The sequence below is a fragment of the Scyliorhinus torazame genome, chromosome 4 (assembly GCF_047496885.1).
Source record: "Scyliorhinus torazame isolate Kashiwa2021f chromosome 4, sScyTor2.1, whole genome shotgun sequence".
Classification (NCBI taxonomy): Eukaryota; Metazoa; Chordata; class Chondrichthyes; order Carcharhiniformes; family Scyliorhinidae; genus Scyliorhinus; species Scyliorhinus torazame.
The window spans coordinates 221,812,182-221,826,668 of record NC_092710.1 but is presented as its reverse complement, the minus strand read 5'-3'; the positions used below and the strand labels follow the sequence as shown (position 1 = coordinate 221,826,668).

Genomic DNA, 14,487 nt, shown 5'->3' with positions numbered 1-14,487 from the left:
AAACAGGATTAGGCTATTGAGTTTGATGATCAGCCATGATCGTGATGAATGGCAGCAGGCGCGAAGGGCCAAAAGGCCTCCTCCTGCTCCTATCTTCTATGTATCTATGTAAACCGGAGCACCCGGAGGAAACCCACGCAGACACAGGGAGAACGTGCAGATTCCGCACAGACAGTGACCCAAGCCGGGAATCGAATCTGGGACCCTGGTGCTGTGAAGCAACAGTGCTAACCACTGAAATGTGGGCTACGTAGATGCAACCTCAAAGCTCTGGAAAGGTACCATTAATGTTGTCTGAGATGGATACTCCGTATCAGCTGGGAGGACAGGCATTCTCTCAGTGTCCTTTAAGTATCCACGAGCACTAACATCAAGGCCATGACCATCCAAAACCAACTCTGCTGGACTGGCCATATGCTTAGGAAGTCAGAGTCCTGACTGCCAAGGCAAATCTTCTTTGCCCAGCTCAAGGAAGGCTTCCAAACAAGAGGAGGGCAAAGGAAGTGCTTCAAAGACACCCTAGTTGCTTACCTCAACATCAACACCTGGGAGACCTTTGCTCAGAAGAGACATACTTGAAGGAACCTTCGGATTGAAGGGACACATTTTTCGAGGACATCTGACGGCAATAGGAGGCCTGGCAAAGGAACCCGAGAAAGGAATAGCAGCAATCTAGAGTCCAAGCACCAATCCCACCTCCCGGAAACACCTACTAAGTATGCGGCTCCAGGACCGGGCTCATCAGACGTTCAAGAACCCACAGAACCCAAGACCAGCAACACGGAGCTTCTAAGGTGGACAATCATACTTATTAGTGGGTGATCGCCAAAGAAGAACTATTTCTGCGCATCAGTATCAACAGCACAAATAAATAAATGACTCCATGGTCAACAGCAACAATAAGCATACAGAAAGAAATATGGGAATTTTAAGAAAAAAAAGAATATAATATAAAAAAAGCACTTTGGCACTGCTGATATACCAGAGCACATAATTTTCTTTTCTGTTCAGATAATTATTATATTTGACCTAAGCTACTTTGAATCACATCACTGAATAGCACCTATGTCTGAAGCAATTTGTTGAACTGTGGAATAACAGTAGAATCACAGAATACTACAGTGCAGAAGAAGCCCTTCGGCCCATCAAGTCTGCACCGACGCATGAAAGGCCCTGACCTGCCCACCTAATCCCACTTGCCAACACTGGCCCATAGCCTTGAATGTTATGGCATGCCAAGTACTTTTCCAGCTACTTTTTAAAGGATGAGAGGCATCCAGCCTCTACCACCCTCCCAGGCAGTGCATTCCAGGTCATCATCACTCTCTGGGTAAAAAAGCTTTTCCTCAAATCCCTCCTAAACCTCCCACCCCTCACTTTGAATGTGTCCCCTTGTAACTGACCCTTCAACTAAGAGGAACAGCTTCCTCATCATCTTGTACACCTCAATCAGGTCAACCCTCAGTCTTTTCCGCTCCAGAGAAAACAACTCAAGCCTATCAAATCTTGCTTTAAAACGTAAATGTTCCATCCCAGGCAATATTCTTGTGAATCTTCTCTGCACCCCGTCCAGTGCAATTACATCCTTCCAATATTGTGGCAACCAGAATTGCACAAAGTACTTCAGCTGTGGCCTCACCAAAGTTCTATACAGCTCCATTATGACCTCCCTGTTTTTGTAAACTATGCCCCGATTGATAAAAGTGAGTGTCCCATATGCCCTTTTCATCTCTTATTAACTTGCCATTCTGCCTATATAGGTGTGTAAACTGTGGTAATACATTTTTTTAAAAAGGAATAAAATAATGAACTAACCCACCTGCTGTCTATGCAGCTCAACAACCCGATCTAATTCCATTCTCACAGTTGCTATTTCCTGTTGGTTGTTTTGTCTCAGCTGATCCATTGCTATAGAATGCTGATAGTTGAGATTGGAGCGCAAAGAAGCTAGAAAGACCATACAATATAGCATCAGTAGTTGCAATACTGTCTTGACATTTTTCTAGAGGTCGTTGACCAAACACAAACCTAAGAAAGAATACACTTAAAAGTGAAAGGAAAACAGAGCCACCAATGCTATAGATGGAATCCCATATTATCATGTTTTTGAAAATGTCTTTACGGAAGCAAAAAGGTTTAGAATTTAAACATCATTAAAAATATAACATCTATGGAGTTTTTAAAAAAAAAATCACAATATTCACGCAAGTTAAAATATGAGTATGTGGACGCTGGATAGAGATTAAATTCTGAGAAATTAATTGATGTTGTGTTTATTTCGTAAGTGTACAATGTACACCCAAGCACAAAATTGTTCAAAATATGTCGGTGCTTGAAACAGGAGACAATATCTGTCTCTAAAATTAAACTTCTTACAATCTCATAAGAGGTCTTTGAAGTCTTACTATTTCTTCTGGGATCTTCCAACATGGTTCATACTCATACAAAAATGAATAATTGCTTTAAAATAGGATACTTCTTAGAAAATATTTATTTCATTGGAGACAGATTATTAGCACATGAAATTAAAAAACATTTTTCAACTTTTTTTTTGATTGCTGCTTGGGAAACTAAGTGCCAATCCTAGAATCTGAGTGAGGTTTGCTGTTTTAAAATGTAACAAACAAACCTTCCCATGTGGAACACTGGGGTTTTTGCGGTTAATCAATTCCAATTGATTTGATTGATTTGATTTATTGTCACGGGTACCGAGGTACAGTTAAAAGTATTGTTCTGCGTACAGTCCACACCAATTGTACCATATATGAAAAAACATAGGACATACATAAATACACAGTATGAATACATAGGCACAGGCATGGGGTGAGCATACAGAGTGTAGTACTACTCAGTAGAGAAGATGTGTGAAGAGATCAGTTCACTCCATAAGAGTGTCATTCAGGAGTTTGGTAACAGCGGGGAAGAAGCTATTTTTGAATCTGTTAGTGCGTGTTCTCAAACATTTGTATTTCCTGCCCAATGGAAGAAGTTGGAAGAGAAAATAACCCAAGTGGGATGGGTCTTTGATTATGCTGCCTGCTTTCCAAAGGCAGCGGGAGATGTAGACAGAGTCAATGGATGGGAGGTAGGTTTGTGTGATGGACTGGGCTGTGTTCATGACTCTCTACAGTTTCTTATGGTCTTGGGCCAAATAGTTGCCATATCAGGCTGTGATGCAACCAGATAGGATGCTTTCTGTTGTGCATCTGTTAAAAATTGGCAAGAGTCAATGTGGACATGCTGAATTTCCTTAGTTTCCTGAGGAAGTAGAGGCACTGTTGTGCTTTCTTGGTTATTGCTTCGATGTGATGGACGCTACGACCAGGACAGATTGATGGTGATGTGCACACCTAGGAATTTGAAGCTGTCAACCATCTCCACCTCGGCACCATTGATGCAGACAGGGGAGAGATTGTTGTTGTTACACCATGCCACTAGGTTCCCTATCTCTCTCCCTTGCTCTGACTCATCGTTGCTCGAGATCCGACACATTACAGTCGTGTCATCAGCAAACTTATAGATGGAGTTGGAGCCACATTGGGGCAGAACGGTAGCACAGTAGTTAGCACCGATGCTTCACAGCTCCAGGGTCCCAGGTTCGATTCGCGGCTTGGGTCACTGTCCGTGCGGAGCCTGCAAGTTCTCGCTGTGACTGCGTGGGTTTTCTCCGGGTGCTCAGGTTTCCTCCCACAGTCCAAAGATGTGCAGGTTAGGTAGATTGGCCATGCTACATTGCCCTTAGTGTCTAAAAAGGTGGGGTGTGGGCTAAAGTGGGGTGCTATTTCCAACGGCCGGTGCAGACTCGATGGGCCAAATGGCCTCCTTCTGCACTGTAAATTCTATTTTACCACACAGTTGTGTGTATAGGGAGTATAGTTCATTTGTCCCAATTCAACAAGTTGAAAGCTTCCAGCATGCCAAGTCTGATTTCATCCAGTTATGGGTTATTCAAACCAATGGGAAAGGACAGAAGTACAGTGCTGCTCAGCCAAGTTACAGCAGGATTCTTTCAGACTACTTTGTCCTCTAACTTGGCGGGCCTGAATTGATTTCACATGGCCCTTGCTTAGGTGAAGTGGCAGCAAATGATACCAGATGCTGAGAAGCTGAATATCAATTCCAGAATCCAGCTGAGAGCAGCTAATTAGCAGTTGCATAGAGTAGCTAAGTTGGCTGGACAGCTGGTTCGTGATGCAGTACAAGGCCAACAGTACAGGTTCAATTCCCATACCGGCTGAAGTTATTCATGAAGGCCCTACAGAGGAGGTTTACTTGGATGTTGCCTGGTTTGAGGGGGTGTGAACTATGCGGAGGGGCTGAATAGACTTGGTCTGTTTTCATTAGAACAAAGGAGGTTGAGGGGTGACCTGATAGATGTCTACAAGATTATGTGGGACATGGATAGAGTGGATGGGCAGGCACTCTTTCCCAGGGTGGAGGGGTCAGTCCTAGGTTTAAGGTCCTTGGGGCAAAGTTTAGAGATGTGCGAGGCAGCTTTTTCTACACAGAGGGTGGTGAATGCCTGGAACGTGTTGCCAGGGGAGGTTGTGGAAGCAGACACATTAACGATGTTCAAAATATCTTGATAAATACATGGATAGGAATACGGCACAAGGACGTGCTGAGGATTTTGGCTAAGGTTAGTATCATGACCGAAGGGCCTGTTCCTGTGCTGTATTGTTCTGGGCTGGTGTAGCTCAGTGGGCTAGACAGATGGTTTGTGATGCAGAACAAGGCCAGCAGCGCGGGTTCAATTCCCGTACCAGCTGAGAATTCTGAATTCTCCCTTGTGTACCCGAACAGGCGCCGGAATGTGGCGACTAGGGGCTTTTCACAGTAACTTCATTGCAAAGTTTTAATGTAAGCCTACTTGTGACAATAAAGATTATTTATTTATTATTATTTATTTATTTGTTCTCAACCTTACCCTCGCTTGAAGTGAGGTGATCCTCAGGCTAAACCACACCAGCTCTCTCCCTCAAAGGGGAAACAGCCTATGGTCATCTGGGACTATGGCGACTTTACTTTAGAGCAGCTCTGCAAACCTGCCACTATTTTTTTATATTATGCTTAGCCCCCAGCTTCTTCCTTTGTGTCACCTACAAGATGCATTGCAGCATCCAAGGTTCCTTCAAAAATATCTTCTAAACCCACAACAGTTACCATTTCAAAGAATAAGGATAGCTAAAGCATGGGAACACCACTACCTGCAATTTCTCTTCTAAGTTATGCATCATTCTAACTTGGAACCACATTCTTGCTCCTTCAATGTCACTGGGTCAACTCTTTTTCTAACAGCACTCAGGGTGTATCTACAGCATGGGAGGTGGTGCCATAGTGGTATTATCACTGGATTAGTAATCCAGACACCCAGGGTAATGCTCTGGGGATCCGGGTTCGAATCCTGCCACGACAGATGGTGAAATTTGAATTCAATAAAATATCTGGGATTAATAATCTAATGATGACAATGAAACCATCTAGTTTTGCAAATGCCCTTTAGCAAAGGAAATCTGCTATCTTTACCTGGTCTGTCCTACATGTGACTCCAGATCCACAGCAATGTGGTTGACTCTTTTAAAAAAAAAAAGCCCCTCAGCTCGAGGGCAATTAGGATGGGCAACAAACGCTGGCCTTGTCAAAGAATAAAGGAAAAAATGCACGTGGACTGCAGTAGTTCAAGGCAGTGACTCACCACCACCTTATCAAAGGCAATTAGATTTGGACATAAGTGTTGGCCCCACCAGCTGAAGGATTGAGCTTTCTTTTTATAAATATAGTATTATTAGAACTTAGTGTCATATTCTTAAGTATATTTGTTAACATTATATTTTGTATGCAACATAATTGCAAAATGTGATGGTTAAGTTCAGTTGAATTTTGTCCAAGTAAAATGAAATGCCAAAAAAGAGATGTAAGAAAATGGTGAATTCAGTTAATATACAACTTTACTGGAAAAGCTTTAGACTTTGGATAGCCTCAGGAAAACATCTGATCATTGGTAAAGGACTGTAAATATGTCCTGTCCGATAATGACATAGAACATACAGTGCAGAAGGAGGCCATTTGGCCCATCGTGTCTGCACTGACCCACTTAAGCCCTCACTTCTACCCTATCCCCGTAACCCAATAACCCCTCCTAACCTTTTTTTGTGGACACGAAGGGCAATTTAGCATGTCCAATCCACCTAACCTGCATATCTTTGGACTGTGGGAGGAAACCGGAGCACCCGGAGGAAACCCACGCAGACACGGGGAGAACGTGCAGACCGCACAGCTAGTGACCCAGTGGGGAGTCAAACCTGGGACGGTGGTGCTGTGAAGCCACAGTGCTAACCACTGTGCAACCATGCTGCCCACAAATGAGCTGTTTTAAGAAAGATTATGCATAATGGCCCATTTAAGCTGCCTTTGTTACATCAGTGACCCCAGAGCTACAGCAGCAGGAGGTGACCTTTTGGTCGAACAGCTTTGAAAGACAAAAGCATGAGTTGCAGAGAGTTAATAGTATGGTGTGAGAGACTGAAGCCCCGACAAACAACAGACACAAATCACAAGTTTGGGAGGGTCTTGAAACACATGCTAGCTCAAGGTACAGCCTTGGTAGAACAATGAGGTAATGACTAATCAACGAGTCGACAGAGGAGGATTTTACCTAACATAGAAAACAGCCAGGACTGTAAATGGGTGCAGAGGAAGGACTTTTCAGACTCCAAAGTGCACATCATTGAGAAGAAGAGAAAAAAGATTGACTTCAATGAAAATGAAATGAATGAAAATGAAAATCGCTTATTGTCACAAGTAGGTTTCAAATGAAGTCACTGTGAAAAGCCCCTAGTCGCCACATTCCGGCGCCTGTTCGGGGAGGCTGGTACAGCATGCATGCCGCAGAAGTTAAGGTGGACACCGGCGGTGTTCCACAGTTAATGTGACTGCTTAACACTGCCTTCTGCGAAATATCATGTTTAATACATATTGCGATAATCTTAATTAATACTGTAAAACTTGTGAAAACAAACTTGGTCCCCCTTGTGGTCTCTTGCTAGGCTCAACTGATCAGCTCTTAGATCAGCTTCCCCAATTTAGCGCAGAACTTTCTGGAAGGAAATGGCAAGTGTCAGGTTTTGACTGAAAACCAACATGTTTCTCCCCAGGAGCACAGGCAGGTTTTCTGTCCAGACCTTCTGACACTTGTCAGAAAACAATTGGGTGTGTAGGAACGTCACTCTGGTGGGGTCTCATAGAACTGACAAGCCGGCTACACAGTGATTGGGACACCATTTCAACAAGAACAGTGAACTCCCTCCCACCCTTCCACAGCCATGGAGGCCTCCCTTCCCCAAACAAGTTTTGGGCCGAGCCCCCCACCATGTAGGTATCGGGGGGCACACCCCTCTCCCTCCATGCGTTCTTCGGGGCGCGCCCCTATCACCCCCACCACACACAAGGGGAAGCCCCTACTTGCCCAGTGGAGGGTTTCCCCTTGCTCAGTGCTTCCAGCAGTGCCCCTGGCACTGTCAGGGGACACTGCCCAGCCTGGGTCCTCAACCTGGGGCTTATGCACCCCTGGCTTCGTCAATTTTGAAAACTAGTAGTGAAAAACACTGTGTGACATCACATTGCCGGGGAAGATGATCACATGGGGCTGAAAGCCGTTTAATCATTTAATGACATTTAAATTTATTTAAAATAATGATCACATCACCAGTAGGGAGCAGGGAAGATCTCAAATCGAGATCTCCCTGGCGCAAAGTCATGTTTTACTGGCCATAATTGGATTTGTGCGTGTGTCGACCCTTAGCTTGCAATTGTAATTTACCTAAATCTTACTAAAACAAACCCCAGATCTTACACATTGACATAGGAACAGGAGTGGAGAGAGTTCCAAACCTCTAACACCCTTTTAATGAATAAGTTCTTCCTAACATCTCTTCTGAAAGGTCTAGGCCTAATGTTTAGACTATGCCCCCTAGTTTTGGAATCTCCAAGGAGTGGAAAGTTTTTCTTTACCTACCCTGTCTTCCCCTACTAATTACTTGAAGACTTTGATCAGATCACCCCTTAGCCTTCTAAATTCTAGTGAAAACAAGTCTAATTTGAGAAATCTTTCTTTGTAACTCAATGCCTGCAATCCAGGTATAATTTTTGTAAATATACGTTGCACTCCCGCCAAGGCCAAAATATCCTTCCTGTGGTGTCCAGAACTGGTCACAGTACTCCAAGTGGGGTCCAACCAGGGTTTTGTAAAGCTGCAGCATACATAACCTTTGTATCTTTATATTCCAATCCTCTGGATATAAAGGCTAGCATTGCATTAGCCTTTTATATTATTTTCTGTACTTGTTCCTGACACTTTGAGGACCTATGCACCTGAACCCCCAAGTCTCTTTGGATATTCACTGCATCCAACCTCTTTCCATTCAGAAAGTACTCTTCTCTCTATCATATTTTGGTCCAAAATGGAGAACCTCACACTGGCTTACATTAAATTCTATCTGCCACAATTTTGCCCATTAGCTAGTCTGTTGCTATGTCCTTGCAATTACATGCGATCATTTAGGCTATCTACAATGTTACCTAACTTTGTGTCATCTGCAAATTTGGACATATGACTTTCTATGCCATCATCCAAGTCATTGAATGTGAAGAATTGAGGTCCCAACACAGATCCCTGTGACCCCCTGCCAATTTGCGTAATTACCCATTATCCCCACTTTCTGTCGCCTGACACCCAGCTAGTTTCCTAACCATGTCAATAATTTGCCCTCAACTCTGAGGGCTTTCAACATAGTTAACAGTCTTTTGTGTGGGACTTTATCACATGCCTTCTGGAAGTGCATATAAATGACATCCATAGACATTCCACTGACCTCTACCGTAGTCACTTAGTGACCTCAACTAAATTCAATAAGATTAGTCAGACATGACCTTCCCTTCACGAATCCATGCTTACTCTCTCTGACCAAAATTTTTCAAGGTGTTCAGTTATCCCACCCCTGATTATAGACTCCAGCAATTTCCCCAGCACAGACAGTAGGCTAACTGGTCTGTAAATTCCCTGGTTTCCCCTTTTTCACCCTTCTTAAAAAGTGGAGTGGCATGTGCTATTTTCCAATCCAGAAGAACTACCCCTGAATCTAGTGAATTCTGGCAATTAGGGCATCTACAATGTGCTCCTCTACTTCCTTTAACACCCTTGGATGGAAACAGTCAGGTTCTAGGGATTTGTCACATTTTACTTCCATTAATTTCCTAGTTAGCGATGCTGTACTTACATTAATTGTATTAAGTCCCTGTCCTCTATTGACTATTATTTTTTTGGGGACTTCTGGCAAGTCATCCTCTTATCAAGTTATCACTGAGGCAAAGTAATTGTTCAACATGTCTGCCATTTTCCCATTATCACACAAAATACTCCACTAATGAATTAAAAAAAAAAAACACTCATCACTTCTAAACAGGAAGATATGCTACTTATTTAAGGCACAACAGATTAATTGCATAAACAACAGTGTGAATCAGAAGAATTATTTGAGAATACATACCAAGTATCAATTTCCCTTCATCTTGTAGCTCTGTCCTCAAATCCTGTAGTTGCTGCTTTGCTTCCTTTTGCAAGGCCTCCAAATTTATTCTCTCAGCGTCCTTCTGAGCTTGCAAATTTTTGATATGTTGCTGGTTTAAGCATTCTTCCAATTGCTGTAAAACACAATTATTGCCATTCAACTTTATTTTTCATAGATTTTTTTCAGGTTATGTAACAAGTCCACAAATTGCAACTTCATCTTTTCAGAAGGAAAGTTTGTTCACAGTAGTATAAAGTTCATAGTACATTATGTACAATTCAGATTCAAAATCTTCTTTTGCCAGGTTAATTACTGATCCACATATATAAAAATCTGAGACCATAAAATCGCAAATAAACACAGATGGAACTTCAAAGAATTTGCAACTGAATTTCTGCACAGAAAACAACAATGTATTTACTGACACAGTAAAGGTAAATAATCTTATTCTAAACTTATGTTGCGATACTAGTTGATGTTAAAAACTGGGCGGGAAACGTCCAGAATGGAACCCTGACTCAAAAGACCATAAGCTTCATTCTTTTTCAGAAAACATGGTGGAACAATATACCTGGATGGTACAATATACCTTTATCCCCTCATTAGCTTACACATAGGTTTTCGGATTAACACAGTTTACAAAATACATCTTAAGCTACAGTGGTCGGATTAATGCAAAGTTTCTTTTCAGCACACAACATGACTGTGGGCAAATACACGCACTCTGCTCTGAACCCAACTTAGTGTCTGTGGATTTCTCTTCAGAATCTCCCCAGATTATGATCATAGGAGAGTTTCAAAACTCCACTCCCAAAATCATGCTTTAGAATCTCTCACAACCATGCTATCCTTTAGTGGTTTGCATTCCAAAATCCAATCCCGGTTTTCCAAATGACACTTTTAAACAAAGCTTCCGCTCTGTTTTTAACAGCAAGTCCAAGATTTTACACCAACCCTTTTTAGATTTCCTTGTCATAGTGGCCATAAAATCTACTCACAGTTGCTTTAACTCTCAATTTCAGACTACATTAAAATGATGTTAAATGTTTCATCTGCCACTGAAGTCTGCTGGTTCACTTTAAATTTAGTTACTGCAATTGTCTCTTTAATTCAATCTTCCTTGAATTCTTCTGAACAATACCCTGATCTCTGTTTTCTTAACTTTCTTAAACATTCTTTCTGTCCCAATTCCCTGGTTATCTAGATTGTAACTTGTACTTTAGGAAGACTGCCTCTTTGCAGCTCCCGCCCTGTCTAGTCTTTCTTCTGGCAAAGTTGAGAGATGTTCACACCCCAAGGTCCTGTCTCCAACTTTCCACAAATACAGCTAAAGCTCAAGCTTATAAGTTTCTCTACCTTACAATAGCCCAGTTGCTAAGCAACACACACATGCTTATTCCTCTTATTTATTCATCACACTGCAATCCTCTCGAAGCACAATAGAAACAAAATTGGAACGTAACCAATCACCACACATCAGCACATCTTTGTACAGCATGAAGCTAACTATAGGTTTTACCCTTCTAGGCACAGAAGCATTAGATCAAACCCACTGAAAACTATACCTTATTTCTAATGTTAACTAATACAAATATAAATTCTTTAAAACTACCTTTGTTTTCCTAACATTTATTAAAAACTCATTGTTAGCCTGGTAGTACAACTCAGCAGGTCAACATTGCTGTTGAAATTCAGATCTGCTGTAAGAGCTCTTTTAAGTGTTCCTGCAAGTAGTTCCTGCACCTTGTGTTGACGAGTCTGTCCATACGGCCAAATATTACAAGTTGTTGATAACTACAGAGAGTTAAATCAAGGATCATGGTGATCTTATTAAATGGCAGACCAGGCTCAAGGGTTAACCGGCTTACTCGTTCCTATGCCCATGTTTCCAGCAGGTACCATTTTCACTGGCAGGGGAAAGAGGGTGCAACGTGAAACACACAGGTGCAAAATACTTATTCTCAGTCCAACCAGGCCTAATTGCCATTACTACAAAAGTCTCAACCCGCAGCGTGGGATCCATGAGTCACAGAGGTCTACAGCACAGAAAAGGCCCTTCGGCCGATTGCGTCTACACCAGTCAAAAACAACCGCCTAACCATTCTCATCCTATTTTCCAACACTTTGCCTTATATGCCTTGGCATCACATGTGCACATCTGAATACTTCTCAAATGTTATGAGGGTCTCTGCCTCCATCATCCTTTGAGGCAGTGAGTTCCAGACACCCACCATCCTCTGGGTGAAAAGGATTTTCATCACCCCCCCTCTAAACCGCCTGCCCCTTACTTTAAACTATGCTCCCTAGGCGTCATTGATCCCTCCACCAAGGGGAAATGTTTCTTCCTCTCTACTCTATCTATGACCCTCACAATCTTATACATCTCAATAATGTCCCTCCTCAGAACCTTTTGCTCCAAGGAAAACCCAGTCTATCCAGTCTCTCTTCATAACTAAAATGCTCCAGCTCAGGCAAAATCTTGGTAAATCTCTTCTGCACACTTTCCACATTCCTCCTATAATGTGCATCCTAGAATTGCACATAATACTCCATCTGTGGCCTAACCAACATTTTATGACATTTGGGCATAACCTCCCTGCTCTTAAAATCTATACCTTGGTTAATAAAGGCAAGTGTACCATATGTCTACTTGACCACTGAATCCACCTGCCCTGCTACCTTAAGGGTCAGATGTAAATGCACACAAAGTCTCGCTGATCCTCGGGCTTCCCAAGTTCATCATGTGTTCCCTTGCCTATCCAAATGCATTACCTCAAACGTATCCAGATTGAATTCCATTTACCACTGAATAACCCATCTGACCAGCCTGTCTACATCCTCATGTAATCTAAGGCTATCCTCCTCACTATTTACCAATCTTTGTATCATCGGCGAATTTACTGATCAATCCTTCCACATTCATGTCTAAATCATTTATATAAACTACAAACAAGAATGACCCCAACATTGATCCCTGTGGGAGCCCACTAGACACAGACTTCTATTCAGAAAAACACACCTCAACCACCAATTTATAACGGGGACAAAAAAATGGCTGAGCAACTAAATACATACTTTGGCTCTGTCTTCACAAATGAGGATGCAAAGAAGATACCAGAAATGCTGGGGAACGCAGGGTTTAGTTAGAGGGAGGAACTGAAGGAGATCAATATTAGTAGAGAAATGGTGTTGAAGAAATTAATGGATTGAAGCCTAATAAAACCCCAAGGTTTGATAATCCACTTCCCAGAGTAATTAAGGAAGTGGCTCTAGAAATAGTGGATGCATTGGTGGTCATCTTTCAGGATTCCATAGATGCTGGAACAGTTCCTACAGATTGGATTGTAGCTAATTTAACCCCACTATTTAAAAGGGGAGGTAGAGAGAGAGAAGGCAGGGAATTATAAACCAGTAAACCTGACATCGGTTTTCTAGAATCCATTTTCAAAGATTTTATAGCAGAGCACTTAGAAAACAGTAGCAGGACCAGACGGTGGATTTGTGAAAGGGAAATTATGCTTGACAAACCTCATGGAATTCTTCAAAGAGTTGCTGAGGTGGAGCCAGTGGATGTGGTTTATTTGGATTATCAGAAGGCTTTTGATAAAGTCTCACATAAAAGATTAGCGTGTAAAATTAAAGCACTTGGGATTGGGGTAGTGTGTTGCGGCGGATAGAAAACAGATTGGCAGACGGGAAACAAATGAGGAATTAACAAGTCTTTTTCAAATTGGCAGGCAGTGACGAGTGGGGTGCTGCAGGGATCAGTGTTAGGACCCCAGCTATTCACAATAAATATTAATGATTTAGATGAGGGAACAAAAGGTAATATCTCCAAATTTGCAGATGGCACAAAGTTGGATGGGAGAGTGAGCTGTGAGAAGGATGCTCAGATCCTTCAGTGTGATTTGGACAAGTTGAGTGATTGGGCGAATGAATGGCAGATGCAGTATAATTTGGATAAATGCAAAGTTATCCAGTTTGGTAGCAAAAATAGGAAGGCAGACTATTATCTGAATTGCCAAATAATAGGAGAGGGGATTGTGCAACGAGACCTGGATGTCCTCTTACCCAGTCACTGAAGGTAAGCATGCAGGTACAGCAGGTGGTAAAGGCAGCAAATGGTATGCTGGCCTTCATTGTGAGAGGATTCAAGTAAAGGAGCTGCAAATATACAGGTGAGGTCACACCTGGAATATTGTGTGCAGAGTTGGTCTCCTTATCTGAGGAAGGATGTTCTTGCTACAGAGGGAGTGCAGCAAAGGTTTACCAGACTGATTCCTAGGATGGCGGGATTGACATATGAGCAGAGTCGGTTAGGATTGTATTCGCTGGAGTTCAGAAGAATGGGCGGGGTGGGGGAATCTCACAGAAATCTTTAAAATTCTGACAGGACTAGATAGGGCAGATGCAAGAAGGATGTTGCCGATGGTGGGGGTGTCCGTAACTGTTATGGGCCAGGGTTTAGAGAACACCAAAGTATATCATGGAGTTCACCTGACCCATAACTTTTAATAGATTTTGGTTATAGGGAGCACAAGGACACACTTTACAGGTGTGATGCAACAGAGGTCTAAACTATTTTAAAAACAAAACAATGTTTATTCTATGAATCCAGTTAACATTTTATAAACCCACAGTAAACATCTTACCAGCTACCAACACTGATAACGCCCCAAAAAGATACAGTACTCTATAGGTAACCCTTAGTAACTTTCCTAACAACATCCTTAAGCCAAAACACTTTTTAACAAAGAAAGTAGGTTTGAATTACTTCTAAATTATGAAGTGATCTGAACACCTTGTTTAACATACAGAGAGTGACCAGTATACATCTGCATGGTTTGAATGCAGCTCTCCAACTGAAAGCAAAACTAAAACAGAGCCAAAAAGAGCTTCCAGCTCAAAACGAAAGTAAAAG

General features: G+C 42.2%; 1 protein-coding gene across 18 annotated transcripts in view; it reads right to left on the bottom strand.

The window, feature by feature from the left end:
- The window catches only part of fam184ab (family with sequence similarity 184 member Ab), a 316,427-nt gene that overhangs the window by 70,896 nt on the left and 231,044 nt on the right, over positions 1-14,487 (bottom strand). For all 18 annotated transcript variants that reach the window (XR_011940729.1, XR_011940730.1, XR_011940731.1 and 15 more), the window contains 2 exons: positions 9,546-9,699; positions 1,820-1,947 (listed from right to left, as the gene is read on the bottom strand). Coding sequence is in view for 12 of the 18 variants with exons in the window: in XM_072499372.1 (XP_072355473.1) it covers positions 1,820-1,947; positions 9,546-9,699 (282 nt within the window). In the remaining 6 variants the exon portion in view is untranslated. The remainder of the gene's footprint in view (positions 1-1,819; positions 1,948-9,545; positions 9,700-14,487) is intronic.